The 17,857-nt window shown below is 46.7% G+C and overlaps 1 protein-coding gene across 1 annotated transcript in view; it reads left to right on the top strand.

Annotated features, from left to right (window-relative positions):
- Positions 1 to 17,857, top strand: part of LOC142182934 (uncharacterized) — a 30,037-nt gene extending 12,180 nt beyond the window's left edge. Inside the window, exons 4-5 of the mRNA XM_075257752.1 lie at positions 4,870 to 4,981; positions 16,627 to 17,857. Of these exons, the coding sequence (XP_075113853.1) occupies positions 4,870 to 4,981; positions 16,627 to 17,447 (933 nt within the window). The 3' untranslated portion in view covers positions 17,448 to 17,857. The remainder of the gene's footprint in view (positions 1 to 4,869; positions 4,982 to 16,626) is intronic.

The raw sequence follows: 17,857 nt of genomic DNA, 5'->3' as shown, positions 1-17,857 counted from the left end.
AATATATTCTTTGAATTACCAGTCAGAAACTGGCACTATATGGCAGTAGCAAGAAATGAGGGTATTTATAACCCCAATATATTCTTTGAATTCCCAGTCAGACAATGGCACTGTATACCAGTAGTAAAAATTGTGGGTGCACGTAACCCCAATATATTCTTTGAATTACCAGTCAGAAACTGGCACTATATGGCAGTAGCAAGAAATGAGGGTATTTATAACCCCAATATATTCTTTGAATTCCCAGTCAGACAATGGCACTGTATACCAGTAGTAAAAATTGTGGGTGCACGTAACCCCAATATATTCTTTGAATTACCAGTCAGAAACTGGCACTATATGGCAGTAGCAAGAAATGAGGGTATTTATAACCCCAATATATTCTTTGAATTCCCAGTCAGACAATGGCACTGTATACCAGTAGTAAAAATTGTGGGTGCACGTAACCCCAATATATTCTTTGAATTCCCAGTCAGAAACTGGCACTATATGGCAGTAGCAAGAAATGAGGGTATTTGTATTCCCAATATACTCTTTGAATTCCCAGTCAGACAATGGCACTGTATACCAGTAGTAAAAATTGTGGGTGCACGTAACCCCAATATATTCTTTGAATTACCAGTCAGAAACTGGCACTATATGGCAGTAGCAAGAAATGAGGGTATTTATAACCCCAATATATTCTTTGAATTCCCAGTCAGACAATGGCACTGTATACCAGTAGTAAAAATTGTGGGTGCACGTAACCCCAATATATTCCTTAAATTACCAGTCAGAAACTGGCACTATATGGCAGTAGCAAGAAATGAGGGTATTTGTATTCCCAATATACTCTTTGAATTCCCAGTCAGACAATGGCACTGTATACCAGTAGTAAAAATTGTGGGTGCACGTAACCCCAATATATTCTTTGAATTACCAGTCAGAAACTGGCACTATATGGCAGTAGCAAGAAATGAGGGTATTTATAACCCCAATATATTCTTTGAATTCCCAGTCAGACAATGGCACTGTATACCAGTAGTAAAAATTGTGGGTGCACGTAACCCCAATATATTCTTTGAATTACCAGTCAGAAACTGGCACTATATGGCAGTAGCAAGAAATGAGGGTATTTATAACCCCAATATATTCTTTGAATTCCCAGTCAGACAATGGCACTGTATACCAGTAGTAAAAATTGTGGGTGCACGTAACCCCAATATATTCTTTGAATTCCCAGTCAGACACTGGCACTATATGGCAGTAGCAAGAAATGAGGGTATTTGTATTCCCAATATATTCTTTGAATTCCCAGTCAGACAATGGCACTGTATACCAGTAGTAAAAATTGTGGGTGCACGTAACCCCAATATATTCTTTGAATTACCAGTCAGACACTGGCACTATATGGCAGTAGCAAGAAATGAGGGTATTTGTATTCCCAATATATTCTTTGAATTCCCAGTCAGACAATGGCACTGTATACCAGTAGTAAAAATTGTGGGTGCACGTAACCCCAATATATTCTTTGAATTCCCAGTCAGACACTGGCACTATATGGCAGTAGCAAGAAATGAGGGTATTTGTATTCCCAATATATTCTTTGAATTCCCAGTCAGACAATGGCACTGTATACCAGTAGTAAAAATTGTGGGTGCACGTAACCCCAATATATTCTTTGAATTACCAGTCAGAAACTGGCACTATATGGCAGTAGCAAGAAATGAGGGTATTTGTATTCCCAATATATTCTTTGAATTCCCAGTCAGACAATGGCACTGTATACCAGTAGTAAAAATTGTGGGTGTATATAGCCCCAATTCTATTGCTAGGGGACTTGCAGGGTATTTCTGGGGTGAAGGTGGGGGGGCACACCGTTGGAACGGGTATCGGGGTATATATCGGGTATACGGGAATACACTGACAGTGTATTCCATTCAGGATCCTGGGAAAGCTGGGTTGCGGCGATTGAGCCCGTCAGTGCCACGTTACACTGACAAGCTTCTCCCTGGAATTTAGCTCTTACAAGAGCTGTTGTGGTTGTCTTCTCCTTCCTATCCTAGCCTGTCCCTGCCTACCCAGAATCTAAGCCCTAGCTAGCTGGACGGAAACCTCCGTCCTCGGTGAATTGCAAGCTCAGAATGACGCGAACCTGGGCGGCGCTGTTCTTTTAAATTAGAGGTCACATGTTTTCGGCAGCCAATGGGTTTTGCCTACTTTTTTCAACGTCACCGGTGTCGTAGTTCCTGTCCCACCTACCCTGCGCTACCCTGTTCGATAGAACACTGTTCGCTCATCTCTAGTGAGGACGTCACTGTCTACTTCTCAATGGAGGAGGGGGAGTATTTAGAAGGTCACAAGGATTAGTATGAGGACATTATTATGGAGAATCCCCAGGTTCCCACATCATTAGGTAAGAGGAGACCTAGCTTGACTATAAAGGAGAGCGCAGATAAGTGTATGTCACCAAGAAATAGCTCTGCTTGCTTCTTCTGCAGAAGAATCCTGTATAAAGAACCTACTAGAGGAATTCTCCACAATTCCTACCCAGAATTGGCCAGGGCAAAGTTGCAGTACCGTAGAAGATGATGAGGTAGCCGGAACTGAGATCTCGCCAAGAGCTGTTCAGTGTTTACTTCTCTTATTATATTACTAGTAGAATACCCGCGGCTTCACTCACGGAAAACATGTTAAATTATTGGTTACGCTAAAGTAAAATTTTCAGTGTCATACTGAAATTGACATTTTCAGAGCTACAGTAAATCTTTTTTTCCACTTTAAATTTTTATTATTTTGGCATTTTACTACTTTGTTGTAACATTGATGTGAACAACAACTTTTTTTTCATTTCAACATTTTTATTATTATTTATTACATATTGAATACATATTATGTAGTATAAACTATTACAACTATTTTTTTAACTATTTATTTTTTTTACCAAATATTAAAATTTCTGCACCTTACAGAAACATATAAAACATTTACACCAAGGGTGTAACTACCGGGGTAGCAGCTGCCACAGGGTCCGGGACATTAGGGGGTCCTGCACCAGGCGTGACCGCTGCGTTTTGTTTTTTTAATAGGCCATTACTGGCTGGAGTTACTCCAGATGGTAACATGCCATATTTACATACCGATCCTGGCAGCGGCCCCACAAACATTATTATACTCGAGGGTCTGAAAAGACCACCGAGTTTAATGACCGGAGGCCCAGGAGAGGTAAGGGAACTTGACAAACTGTGTTACTTAACTGTCCAGGACGGCTTCAGGCCTACTTGTGCGACGTTCCTGACGTCACATGACCGGGGAGGGGAGGCTGGGTCGCAATGCAAAGGATGCAGGCCCCCCGGGTCATGTGACAACCCGGACGTCATTGAAGATGACCGCCATCAGCGGGAAGTACAGCAAAGCCAGAGATAAGTAAGTAACAGTGTTTTTTTATGTTTGTATCCCTCCTGGGTCTCCAATTATTATACTCTGGGGTCTCAAAAGCCCCCAGAGTATAATAATTGTTCACAGTTATCTACAATGGGGCATAATGCTGGGTGAAGGGGCCACTGTGAGGTATAATATTGTGTGATGGGGCCACTATGGGGCATAATACTGTGTGCAGGGGCCACTATGGGGTATAATACTGTGTGCAGGGGCCACTATGGGGTATAATACTGTGTGCAGGAATGTGGGGGGAGGTGGGTTGGTCGGGGTCTTCAGTGTCAGGAGGGGGCCCACGTCAAAAGCCCCGCCATTCCTAGTTATGCCACTGATTTACACCCAATTAACAACATAGTGCAGCCCTTCCCCCTCCCTCCAGTGTAATCTATAAGTAGTTCACGGACAAAAGAGTAAAATTGGTTTCCAGTTACACAACTATCTATTGTAGGGCGTCAGTGATGAAAGCTCCTGTATAGTCAGCAATAATGACAATGTTACTATCAGGCAGTTTTCGCCTGACTAATATTGCTGCTCAGTAAGGCTGCTTGCAAACTACAGTAACACTACAGTCTCCGGTCTGTAGATTCTACATCTCCATAGACTTCAATGGAGCCTGCAAAATTCACAGCTTTGTGCAAAACGAAGTCTATGGAACCGCCAAATCCATGGCCTGGAGGCCTGTGAAAATACTGTCGTGTGCAAGCAGCCACTAAGGATACCAGACATGTTTTATCAGTGCATGCGTGCGTGAACATGTGTGTGATCCATGTGTATGTATGCGTGTGCGCATGCACGTGTGTATGGTCCGTGTATATGTATGTGTGTATGTGCGCATGTGTTTCTGCGTATACAGAGCAAGTGTCCATGCGTGCAGTAGTTGTGTGTGAGTATGCATGTGCTAAGTTCGTCCGTGTGCGTCCATCTGAGTGTGTTTCCATGCGTGTGTAGTCCGTGTGTGTGCATGTGGTGTTTATGGGGTGGTGTTTGTGTTGTGTGTGTCTAGAGTGGTCTGGTGTTTGTGTGGTGTTGTGCTTGTGGGTTGGTGTATGTGTGCTGTCTGTGTGATGTTCATATGGTGTTTGTGAAATGTTTGTGTGTTGTGTGTGGTGGTGCGGCCCCTTTAGCAGCGACTCTTTGGCGCCGTCGCTATAATCCGTCCCTGTCAGTCACAACTGTTTTCCCCTCAGCACTTTCACATTTCCCCATTATATGTATAGGGACTAAATTTGGGGGCTCAAATCTCATGATTGGGGGACGCTAGTGAGATGTAACATGCGAAGTATTCTGCTCCTGTGGGTGGAGAGGGGCTGTGCCAAATTTCACCCAAATCAGGCAAGAACTGTGGATTTGTATAGAGCAGACTTATACAGATTTTGACTTTTATATGTATAGATAATAATAGTGGTTATTAATGTTTTGTACATGATGATATATTTTATGTATTGGAATTAGCCGGAATATCTCTCGGATATTAAAGATGAAGTTATCCCAAGTGAAGAAGAGATATATGAAGTAGTGATCGAGCAGTGTAAAGAGGAGAATATTTCTATAGATATTGGCACAGGTGAGTGAAAACCATCATCCCACTATAATCACACATTAGATTTCAGCTCTTACAATCTGGAGACGTTTGCTCACAGAGGCACAGGACAATACAGACAATGGCAGCCCTCCAGAGGTTAGTGATTAGAGATGAGCGAACAGTGTTCTATCGAACTCATGTTCGATCGGATATTAGGCTGTTCGGCATGTTCGAATCGAATCGAACACCGCGTGGTAAAGTGCGCCATTACTCGATTCCCCTCCCACCTTCCCTGGCGCCTTTTTTGCTCCAATAACAGCGCAGGGTAGGTGGGACAGGAACTACGACACCGGTGACGTTGAGAAAAGTAGGCAAAACCCATTGGCTGCCGAAAACATGTGACCTCTAATTTAAAAGAACAGCGCCGCCCAGGTTCGCGTCATTCTGAGCTTGCAATTCACCGAGGACGGAGGTTTCCGTCCAGCTAGCTAGGGCTTAGATTCTGGGTAGGCAGGGACAGGCTAGGATAGGAAGGAGAAGACAACCACAACAGCTCTTGTAAGAGCTAAATTCCAGGGAGAAGCTTGTCAGTGTAACGTGGCACTGACGGGCTCAATCGCCGCAACCCAGCTTTCCCAGGATCCTGAATGGAATACACTGTCAGTGTATTCCCGTATACCCGATATATACCCCGATACCCGTTCCAACGGTGTGCCCCCCCACCTTCACCCCAGAAATACCCTGCAAGTCCCCTAGCAATAGAATTGGGGCTATATACACCCACAATTTTTACTACTGGTATACAGTGCCATTGTCTGACTGGGAATTCAAAGAATATATTGGGGTTATAAATACCCTCATTTCTTGCTACTGCCATATAGTGCCATTGTCTGACTGGGAATTCAAAGAATATATTGGGGTTACGTGCACCCACAATTTTTACTACTGGTATACAGTGCCATTGTCTGACTGGGAATTCAAAGAATATATTGGGGTTATAAATACCCTCATTTCTTGCTACTGCCATATAGTGCCAGTTTCTGACTGGTAATTCAAAGAATATATTGGGGTTACGTGCACCCACAATTTTTACTACTGGTATACAGTGCCATTGTCTGACTGGGAATTCAAAGAATATATTGGGAATACAAATACCCTCATTTCTTGCTACTGCCATATAGTGCCAGTTTCTGACTGGTAATTCAAAGAATATATTGGGGTTACGTGCACCCACAATTTTTACTACTGGTATACAGTGCCATTGTCTGACTGGGAATTCAAAGAATATATTGGGAATACAAATACCCTCATTTCTTGCTACTGCCATATAGTGCCAGTGTCTGACTGGGAATTCAAAGAATATATTGGGGTTACGTGCACCCACAATTTTTACTACTGGTATACAGTGCCATTGTCTGACTGGGAATTCAAAGAATATATTGGGAATACAAATACCCTCATTTCTTGCTACTGCCATATAGTGCCAGTTTCTGACTGGTAATTCAAAGAATATATTGGGGTTACGTGCACCCACAATTTTTACTACTGGTATACAGTGCCATTGTCTGACTGGGAATTCAAAGAATATATTGGGAATACAAATACCCTCATTTCTTGCTACTGCCATATAGTGCCAGTTTCTGACTGGTAATTCAAAGAATATATTGTGGTTACGTGCACCCACAATTTTTACTACTGGTATACAGTGCCATTGTCTGACTGGGAATTCAAAGAATATATTGGGAATACAAATACCCTCATTTCTTGCTACTGCCATATAGTGCCAGTTTCTGACTGGTAATTCAAAGAATATATTGTGGTTACGTGCACCCACAATTTTTACTACTGGTATACAGTGCCATTGTCTGACTGGGAATTCAAAGAATATATTGGGAATACAAATACCCTCATTTCTTGCTACTGCCATATAGTGCCAGTGTCTGACTGGGAATTCAAAGAATATATTGGGGTTACGTGCACCCACAATTTTTACTACTGGTATACAGTGCCATTGTCTGACTGGGAATTCAAAGAATATATTGGGAATACAAATACCCTCATTTCTTGCTACTGCCATATAGTGCCAGTTTCTGACTGGGAATTCAAAGAATATATTGGGGTTATAAATACCCTCATTTCTTGCTACTGCCATATAGTGCCAGTTTCTGACTGGTAATTCAAAGAATATATTGTGGTTACGTGCACCCACAATTTTTACTACTGGTATACAGTGCCATTGTCTGACTGGGAATTCAAAGAATATATTGGGAATACAAATACCCTCATTTCTTGCTACAGCCATATAGTGCCAGTGTCTGACTGGGAATTCAAAGAATATATTGGGGTTACGTGCACCCACAATTTTTACTACTGGTATACAGTGCCATTGTCTGACTGGGAATTCAAAGAATATATTGGGAATACAAATACCCTCATTTCTTGCTACTGCCATATAGTGCCAGTGTCTGACTGGTAATTCAAAGAATATATTGTGGTTACGTGCACCCACAATTTTTACTACTGGTATACAGTGCCATTGTCTGACTGGGAATTCAAAGAATATATTGGGAATACAAATACCCTCATTTCTTGCTACTGCCATATAGTGCCAGTTTCTGACTGGTAATTCAAAGAATATATTGGGGTTATAAATACCCTCATTTCTTGCTACTGCCATATAGTGCCAGTTTCTGACTGGTAATTCAAAGAATATATTGTGGTTACGTGCACCCACAATTTTTACTACTGGTATACAGTGCCATTGTCTGACTGGGAATTCAAAGAATATATTGGGAATACAAATACCCTCATTTCTTGCTACAGCCATATAGTGCCAGTGTCTGACTGGGAATTCAAAGAATATATTGGGGTTACGTGCACCCACAATTTTTACTACTGGTATACAGTGCCATTGTCTGACTGGGAATTCAAAGAATATATTGGGAATACAAATACCCTCATTTCTTGCTACTGCCATATAGTGCCAGTGTCTGACTGGTAATTCAAAGAATATATTGGGGTTACGTGCACCCACAATTTTTACTACTGGTATACAGTGCCAATTTCTAACTAGGAATTCAAAATGCGCAAGGCTCCCGGAAAGGGACGTGGACGAGGCCGTGGGCGAGGTCGGGGGAATGGTTCTGGGGAGCAAGGTAGCAGTGAAGCCACAGGGCGTCCCGTGCCTACTCCTGTGGGGCAGCAAGCATTGCGCCACTCCACAGTGCCAGGGTTGCTTGCCACATTAACTAAACTGCAGGGTACAAACCTTAGTAGGCCCGAGAACCAGGAACAGGTCTTGCAATGGCTGTCAGAGAACGCTTACAGCACATTGTCCAGCAGCCAGTCAGACTCTGCCTCCTCTCCTCCTATTACCCAACAGTCTTGTCTTCCTTCCTCCCAAAATTCCGAAGCTTTACAGAACAATAACCCAAACTGTCCCTGCTCCCCAGAGCTGTTCTCCGCTCCTTTCATTGTCCCTCAACCTGCCTCTCCACGTCACGATTCCACGAACCTAACAGAGGAGCATCTGTGTCCAGATGCTCAAACACTAGAGTCTCCTCCATCTCCGTTCGATTTGGTGGTGGATGACCAGCAACCCACCCTCATCGACGATGATGTGACGCAGTTGCCGTCAGGGCATCCAGTTGACCGGCGCATTGTGCGGGAGGAGGAGATGAGACAGGAGTTGGAAGAGGAAGTGGTGGATGATGAGGACACTGACCCGACCTGGACAGGGGGGATGTCAAGCGGGGAAAGTAGTGTGGATGTTGAGGCAGGTGCAGCACCAAAAAGGGTAGCTAGAGGCAGAGGCAGAGGTCAGCAGCTTAGGCGAAGCCAGGCCACACCCGGAATCTCCCAAGATGTTCCAGTTCGTACCCAGCCCCGAAAAACTCCCACCTCGAGGGCACGTTTCTCGAAGGTGTGGAGTTTTTTCAAGGAATGCGCCGAGGACAGATATAGTGTTGTCTGCACAATTTGCCTCTCGAAATTGATTAGGGGCTCTGAGAAGAGCAACCTGTCCACCACTTCAATGCGCCGTCATTTGGAATCCAAGCACTGGAATCAGTGGCAGGCAGCAACGGCAGGACAAAGGCCGCCTGCCGTTCACGCCACTGCCACTGCCTCTGCCACTGCCTCTGCCACTGCCACTGCTGACTGTGCTGGCGATGCACTCCAGAGGACGAGCCAGGACACCACTTCATCTGCCTCCGCCACTTTGTTGACTTCTACCTCATCCTCCCCTGGTCCTGTCTTATCTCCTTCTCCTGCACCATCAAAGGCACCATCAGGCGTTTCTTTACAACAACCCACCATCTCTCAGACATTGGAGCGGCGGCAGAAATACACTGCTAACCACCCACACGCGCAAGCCTTGAACGCCAACATCGCTAAACTGCTGGCCCAGGAGATGTTGGCGTTCCGGCTTGTTGAAACTCCCGCCTTCCTGGACCTGATGGCAACTGCGGCACCTCGCTATGCCGTCCCTAGCCGTCACTACTTCTCCCGGTGTGCCGTCCTCGCCTTGCACCAGCACGTGTCACTCAACATCAGGCGGGCCCTTAGTTCCGCGCTTTGCACAAAGGTCCACTTGACCACCGACGCGTGGACAAGTGCATGCGGACAGGGACGCTACATTTCACTGACGGCACACTGGGTGAATGTAGTTGAGGCTGGGACTGCTTCCCAAACTGGCCCGGTGTACCTCGTCTCCCCGCCTAACATTCCTGGCAGGGACACGAGAAGAACACCCCCCTCCTCCTCCTCTACCGCCTCCTCCTCCGCCACCGCCTCCTCCTCCGCCACCGCCTCCTCCTCCGCTGTTAGATTGACCCCAGCTACGAGTTGGAAACGTTGCAGCACTGGCGTTGGTAGACGTCAGCAGGCTGTGCTGAAGCTGATCAGCTTGGGGGACAGACAGCACACTGCCTCCGAGGTGAGGGATGCCCTCCTCGATGAGACGGCAATATGGTTTGAGCCGCTGCACCTGGGCCCAGGCATGGTCGTTTGTGATAACGGCCGGAACCTGGTAGCAGCTCTGGAGCTTGCCGGACTCCAACATGTTCCATGCCTGGCCCACGTCTTCAACCTAGTGGTGCAACGTTTCCTAAAGAGCTACCCCAATGTTCCAGAGCTACTGGTGAAAGTGCGGCGCATGTGCGCCCACTTTCGCAAGTCGACAGTAGCCGCTGCTAGCTTAAAATCTCTCCAGCAACGCCTGCATGTGCCACAACACCGGCTTTTGTGCGACGTCCCCACACGCTGGAACTCAACGTTTCAGATGTTGAATAGAGTGGTTGAGCAGCAGAGACCTTTGATGGAATACCAGCTACAAAACCCTAGGGTGCCACAAAGTCAGCTGCCTCAGTTTCACATCCATGAGTGGCCATGGATGAGAGACCTTTGTGACATCCTACGGGTCTTTGAGGAGTCCACAAGGAGGGTGAGCTCTGAGGATGCGATGGTGAGCCTTACAATCCCGCTCTTGTGTGTTCTGAGAGAATCCCTGATTGACATCAGGGATAACTCAGATCACACAGAGGAGTTAGGGATAGCATCCGATCCGTCACAGCTGGAGAGTAGGTCCACACATCTGTCCGCTTCATCGCGTTTAATGGAGGAGGAGGAGGAGGGGGAGGAGGAAGAAGAGTTGTCCGATGATGTGATGGTGATACAGGAGGCTTCCGGGCAACTTCGAATCGTCCCATTGTTGCAGCGCGGATGGGTAGACATGGAGGATGAGGAGGAAATGGAGATTGAACTTTCCGGTGGGGCCAGAGGAGTCATGCCAACTAACACTGTGGCAGACATGGCTGAGTTCATGTTGGGGTGCTTTACAACCGACAAGCGTATTGTCAAAATCATGGAGGACAACCAGTACTGGATCTTTGCTATCCTTGACCCCCGGTATAAAAACAACATCTCGTCTTTTATTCCGGTAGAGGGGAGGGCCAATCGCATCAATGCTTGCCACAGGCAATTGGTGCAGAATATGATGGAGATGTTTCCAGCATGTGACGGCGGCAGGGAGGGCAGTTCCTCCAGTAGGCAACCAAGTTCTCACCGGTCCACACAAACGAGGGGCACACTGTCTAAGGTCTGGGACACCTTGATGGCACCCCCTCGCCAAAGTGCCGCCACGGAGGGTCCTAGTGTCACCAGGCGTGAGAAGTATAGGCGCATGTTGCGGGAATACCTTTCCGACCACAGCCCTGTCCTCTCCGACCCCTCTGCGCCCTACACGTATTGGGTGTCGAAGTTGGACCTGTGGCTTGAACTTGCCCTATATGCCTTGGAGGTGCTGTCCTGTCCTGCCGCCAGCGTCCTATCTGAGAGGGTGTTCAGTGCAGCCGGTGGCATCATCACTGACAAGCGCACCCGTCTGTCAGCTGAGAGTGCCGACCGGCTCACTTTGATAAAAATGAACCACCACTGGATAGAGCCTTCATTTTTGTGCCCACCTGTGTAAAGCACCCCAACATGAAACTCCATGTCTGTACTCAACCTCTCCAATTCCTCCGCATCCTCATACTCATCCACCATAAGCGTTGCACAATTCTGCTAATACTAGGCTCCCTCCAACATGATTTCCCCCAACTCTGCTGGTTAGAGGCTCCCTCCACCCTGATTTCCACCAACTCTGCTGGTTAGAGGCTCCCTCCACCCTGCTTTCCCACAACTCTGCTGGTTAGAGGCTTCCTCCACCATGAATTTGCCCAAACTGGGCTGGTTAGAGGCTCCCTCCACCATGAATTGGTCCAAACTGGGGTTTTTAGAGGCTCCCTCCACCATGAATTTGCCAAAACTGGGCTGTTTAGAGGCTCCCTCCACCATGAATTGGTCCAAATTGGGGTTTTTAGAGGCTCCCTCCACCATGAATTTGCCCAAACTGGGCTGGTTAGAGGCTCCCTCCACCATGAATTGGTCCAAACTGGGCTGGTTAGAGGCTCCCTCCACCATGAATTGGTCCAAATTGGGGTTTTTAGAGGCTCCCTCCACCATGAATTGGTCCAAACTGGGCTGTTTAGAGGCTCCCTCCACCATGAATTGGTCCAAACTGGGGTTTTTAGAGGCTCCCTCCATCATGAATTGGTCCAAACTGGGTTTTTTAGAGGCTCCCTCCACCATGAATTGGTCCAAACTGGGGTTTTTAGAGGCTCCCTCCACCATGAATTGGTCCAAACTGGGGTTTTTAGAGGCTCCCTCCACCATGAATTGGTCCAAACTGGGGTTTTTAGAGGCTCCCTCCACCATGAATTTGCCCAAACTGGGCTGTTTAGAGGCTCCCTCCACCATGAATTGGTCCAAACTGGGCTGTTTAGAGGCTCCCTCCACCATGAATTGGTCCAAACTGGGGTTTTTAGAGGCTCCCTCCACCATGAATTGGTCCAAACTGGGGTTTTTAGAGGCTCCCTCCACCATGAATTTGCCCAAACTGGGCTGTTTAGAGGCTCCCTCCACCATGAATTTGCCCAAACTGGGCTGTTTAGAGGCTCCCTCCACCATGAATTTGCCCAAACTGGGCTGTTTAGAGGCTCCCTCCACCATGAATTTGCCCAAACTGGGCTGGTTAGAGGCTCCCTCCACCATGAATTGGTCCAAACTGGGGTTTTTAGAGGCTCCCTCCACCATGAATTGGTCCAAACTTGGCTGTTTAGAGGCTCCCTCCACCATTAATTGGTCCAAACTGGGCTGGTTAGAGGCTCCCTCCACCATGAATTGGTCCAAACTGGGTTTTTTAGAGGCTCCCTCCACCATGAATTGGTCCAAACTGGGGTTTTTAGAGGCTCCCTCCACCATGAATTGGTCCAAACTGGGCTGTTTAGCGGCTCCCTCCACCATTAATTGGTCCAAACTGGGCTGGTTAGAGGCTCCCTCCACCATGAATTTGCCCAAACTGGGCTGTTTAGAGGCTCCCTCCACCATGAATTTGCCCAAACTGGGCTGGTTAGAGGCTCCCTCCACCATGAATTGGTCCAAACTGGGGTTTTTAGAGGCTCCCTCCACCATGAATTGGTCCAAACTTGGCTGTTTAGAGGCTCCCTCCACCATTAATTGGTCCAAACTGGGCTGGTTAGAGGCTCCCTCCACCATGAATTGGTCCAAACTGGGTTTTTTAGAGGCTCCCTCCACCATGAATTTGCCCAAACTGGGCTGTTTAGAGGCTCCCTCCACCATGAATTGGTCCAAACTGGGCTGGTTAGAGGCTCCCTCCACCATGAATTTCCCAAAACTTGGCTGTTTAGAGGCTCCCTCCACCATGAATTGGTCCAAACTGGGCTGGTTAGAGGCTCCCTCCACCATGAATTTGCCCAAACTGGGCTGTTTAGAGGCTCCCTCCACCATGAATTGGTCCAAACTGGGTTTTTTAGAGGCTCCCTCCACCATGAATTGGTCCAAACTGGGCTGTTTAGAGGCTCCCTCCACCATGAATTTGCCCAAACTGGGCTGGTTAGAGGCTCCCTCCACCATGAATTGGTCCAAACTGGGCTGGTTAGAGGCTCCCTCCACCATGAATTTGCCCAAACTGGGCTGTTTAGAGGCTCCCTCCACCATGAATTGGTCCAAACTGGGTTTTTTAGAGGCTCCCTCCACCATGAATTGGTCCAAACTGGGCTGTTTAGAGGCTCCCTCCACCATGAATTTGCCCAAACTGGGCTGGTTAGAGGCTCCCTCCACCATTAATTGGTCCAAACTGGGCTGGTTAGAGGCTCCCTCCACCATGAATTTGCCCAAACTGGGCTGGTTAGAGGCTCCCTCCACCATGAATTTGCCCAAACTGGGCTGGTTAGAGGCTCCCTCCACCATGAATTGGTCCAAACTGGGTTTTTTAGAGGCTCCCTCCACCATGAATTTGCCCAAACTGGGCTGGTTAGAGGCTCCCTCCACCATGAATTGGTCCAAACTGGGTTTTTTAGAGGCTCCCTCCACCATGAATTTGCCCACACTGGGCTGGTTAGAGGCTCCCTCCACCATGAATTTGCCCAAACTCTGCTGGTTAGAGGCTCAATCCACCCTGATTTTCAAAACAAATGTTGGTGCCAACCTCAACTTACTACAAGGGCCAAATTCACTGCTGGTGACAAGCTCTCCTCACTGCAAGTGCCAAATACACATGTTTCAAGGTGTTTTCCTACTGTCAGAGATGTGGTATTGAGTGTGTAAAGTGTGTAGTTGTTAGGCTGTGATGTTGGGGTAATAGAGGGTCTTTGGTGTGTTAGATGCCCCCAGACATGCTTCCCCTGCTGTCCCAGTGTCATTCCAGAGGTGTTGGCATCATTTCCTGGGGTGTCATAGTGGACTTGGTGACCCTCCAGACACGGATTTGGGTTTCCCCCTTAACGAGTATATGTTCCCCATAGACTATAATGGGGTTCGAAACCCATTCGAACACACGAACATTGAGCGGCTGTTCGAATCGAATTTCGAACCTCGAACATTTTAGTGTTCGCTCATCTCTATTAGTGATGTTTCAACTATTCTCTACAATTTTTTATTTTTTTTTACAACCAGTACCATGGCGCCACTATTCGACATTTTCATTTACTTATTTATGTAGATTTATTTAATGTATTTAGACCCAAGTATTGTTACAAATTACATATACTGGGGTATTATACTGTTAAAGAAGAAGATGGGATGATTGTATGAATCACTTTCAATATACATTGGCATGCAAATGTCTGGACACCCCTAGTCAAAATGACTGTTATTGTGAACAGTTAAAGGGATTCTACCATTAAACTATCTTTTTTTTCTAATGAACACGTCAGAATAGCCTTAAGAAAGGCTATACGTCTCCTACCTTTAGACGTGGTCTCCGCCGCGCCGTTCCGTAGAAATACCGATTTTAACCGGTATGCAAATGAGCTCTCCGCAGCAATGAGGGCGGGCCCCAGCACTGAAACACCGATGAGCGCGTCTCCATTGCTGCCCAGAGCTCTTTCCTGCGCCGCCTCCTTCTTCTGCAGCAACTCTGCCTCTTCTGGCTTCTCTTGCTCTTGTAGTTCTATAGAGGAGCATAGAGAGGCCACCCCAAAATGGCCTCCGGCCAGCTCCTGTATTGAACTGCAAGAGCGGCTACCCAAAATGGCCACCGGCCGGCTCCTGTATTGAACTGCAAGAGTGGCTACCACAAAATGGCCAGCTCCTGTATTGAACTGCAAGAGCTGCTACCCCAAAATGGCCGCCGGCCGGCTCCTGTTTTGAACTGCAAGAGTGGCTACCCCAAAATGGCCGCCGGCCGGCTCCTGTATTGAACTGCAAGAGCGGCTACCCAAAAATGGCCGCCGGCCAGCTCCTGTATTGAACTGCAAGAGCGGCTACCCAAAAATGGCCGCCGGCCAGCTCCTGTATTGAACTGCAAGAGCGGCTACCCAAAAATGGCTGCCGGCTGGCGGCCATTTTTGGGTAGCTGCTCTTGCAGTTCAATACAGGAGCCGGCAGCCATTTTGGGGTGGCCTCTCTATGCTCCTCTATAGAACTACAAGAGCAAGAGAAGCCAGAAGAGGCGGAGTTGCTGCAGAAGAAGGAGGCGGCGTAGGAAAGAGCTCTGGGCAGCAATGGGGACGCGCTCATCGGCCTTTCAGTGCTGGGGCCCGCCCTCATTGCTGCGGAGAGCTCATTTGCATACCGGTTTTGGTATTTCTACGGAACTGCGTGGCGGAGACCACGTCTAAAGGTAGGAGACGTATAGCCTTTCTTAAGGCTATTCCAACGTGGTAATTAGAAAAAATAGTAGTTTAATGGTAGAATCCCTTTAAACAATTTGAAGACATAACATTTACTAGATCACAGCTAACTATTAGAGATGAGTGAACACTGTTTGGATCAGCCGATCCGAACAGCACGCACCCATAGAAATGAATGGAAGCACCTGTGAAGCTGACTTTGCCGGCGGCCGGCCGGCGTCACAGGTGCTTCCATTCATTTCTATGGGTGCGTGCTGTTCGGATCGGCTGATCCAAACAGTGTTCGCTCATCTCTACTAACTATATGCTCAGCATGACGTAATAGTACTGAGCAAGAAGGGATTGATGTCAACTAGCAGTGCATCTGTAAAAAACGGCCAGTACATGACTGCATACGGAGGATTAGCTGTTTTGTGTTTGGTTTTTTTTTGGTTTTCTTTTTCACAGACCCATACATGTGAATTGCCAGAGATGAGTAGAGAAATGAGAAAAAAAATGTCTGATATTTTTAAGGGATAGCACATGGACAGAAAAGTAGTCATTGTGAAAGGACCCTTAATATACTTTAGGGCTAGTTCACAGGGGGCAAGAGGGGGTGAATTTCGGCGCGGAATCTGTCTCAAAATCTGCCCCCTCACAATAGAGGTCTATGCAGACCGCTAGCGTTCTCTTTTTTCCACTAGCGGTTTGTTCCCGCTAGCGGACAATAGAAGTGAGCTGCCGTTTCTTCAGGTGGATTCCGCGACTGAATCAGCCACAGCGTCCGCCTCACGGCAGCACCCTCCGGACTAGGCCCATTTATTTGGGCCTAATCTGGAGCGGAAAGCTGCAACGTGCAGGCACTACAGCAGAATACGGTTGCAGCAGCCGCGACGGAATGTGCACACACAGAATCTCCGTGTGAACGAGCCCTAATAAACTTCATATAGGAACATGTTACTAATATTCTTGTGCTTTCTGAAACTAATTCATGTAATTTGTTTTTGCTTCTAACAGATGTCTGCCCCAAAACCGTCGAGGATCCTCTCTTTTTAGCCCCAGATTATACAGCAGAATATAATGATCCTTATGGAGAACATGCCATGGCCTCCTATATCCCCTCAGCTTTTCACAGCAAAGACCTATCTTCTGATCCCATTAACCACAAAGAACCTTCATCTGATCAGTCCCCGAGTCCCCAACAAGTTCCGGGTTACAGAGCAGGGAAACTATTTACTTGTTTTGAATGTGGGAAACATTTCAAGACGATAATAAATTTCTCTGCGCACCAAAGAATTCACAGAAATGAGAAGCCATTTTCATGTTCAGAATGTGGCAAAGGCTTTAACCATAAATCGGATCTTGTTAGACATCAGAGAATTCACACAGGGGTGAAGCCATTTCTATGTTCGGAATGCGGGAGATGTTTTACCGTGAAATCGCATCTTGTTGACCATCAGAAAATCCACACAGGAGAGAAGCCACATACGTGTTCAGAATGTGGGAAATGTTTTACAAGGAGATCACATGTTGTTAGACATCAGATGACTCATACGGGAGAGAAGCCATATTCATGTCCAGAATGTGGGAAAGGTTTTAGTATAAAATCACATCTTGTTGGACACCAGAGAACTCACACAGGAGAGAAGCCATATTCATGTCCAGAATGTGGGAAATGTTTTACTCTAAAAGCACAGCTGGTTGGACATCGGAGAATTCATACGGAGGAGAAGCCATATTCATGTCCTGCTTGTGGCAAGGGCTTTACCCAGAAATCAGCTCTTGTTAAACACCAGAAGCTTCATGGTGCTGAAGCTGTTTGTATGTTCAGATTGTAGGATCAGCAATGGGTGAAGTAGAAAATACAACAATTTCCCCTCCGATATCTTATTCTTTGATCTTCTGGTCTCAAATTGAAATAAAAACTGAGGAACGTTTCAAGATGTGATACGTGTCTCAGAATATAGCAAAGTTCTTGGCACTTCTCACTGAAGATCTGTTTATGCTGAAAAGCAACTGATTATGTCAGAAGTTCTCCCCCATTGCTCTGTGTGCGGCAGGAAAGTACTCCGCCCTATACCCAGTGATACCTGCCAAAAATGAAGGAGGTTTCTGCAAAGATTCGACTAGACTGTTTACAGCAAATCCTACAAATGGGCTGAACATTGGCAACTATTTAGTTATTTAACAGTTTCTGTTTCTTTATTGAACTGTTAAATACAGAACAATAAAGCAAAATTTCCATCCA

The sequence above is a fragment of the Leptodactylus fuscus genome, chromosome 10 (genome assembly GCF_031893055.1).
Source record: "Leptodactylus fuscus isolate aLepFus1 chromosome 10, aLepFus1.hap2, whole genome shotgun sequence".
Lineage (NCBI taxonomy): Eukaryota > Metazoa > Chordata > Amphibia > Anura > Leptodactylidae > Leptodactylus > Leptodactylus fuscus.
This window is presented reverse-complemented; position numbering and strand designations above follow the sequence as displayed.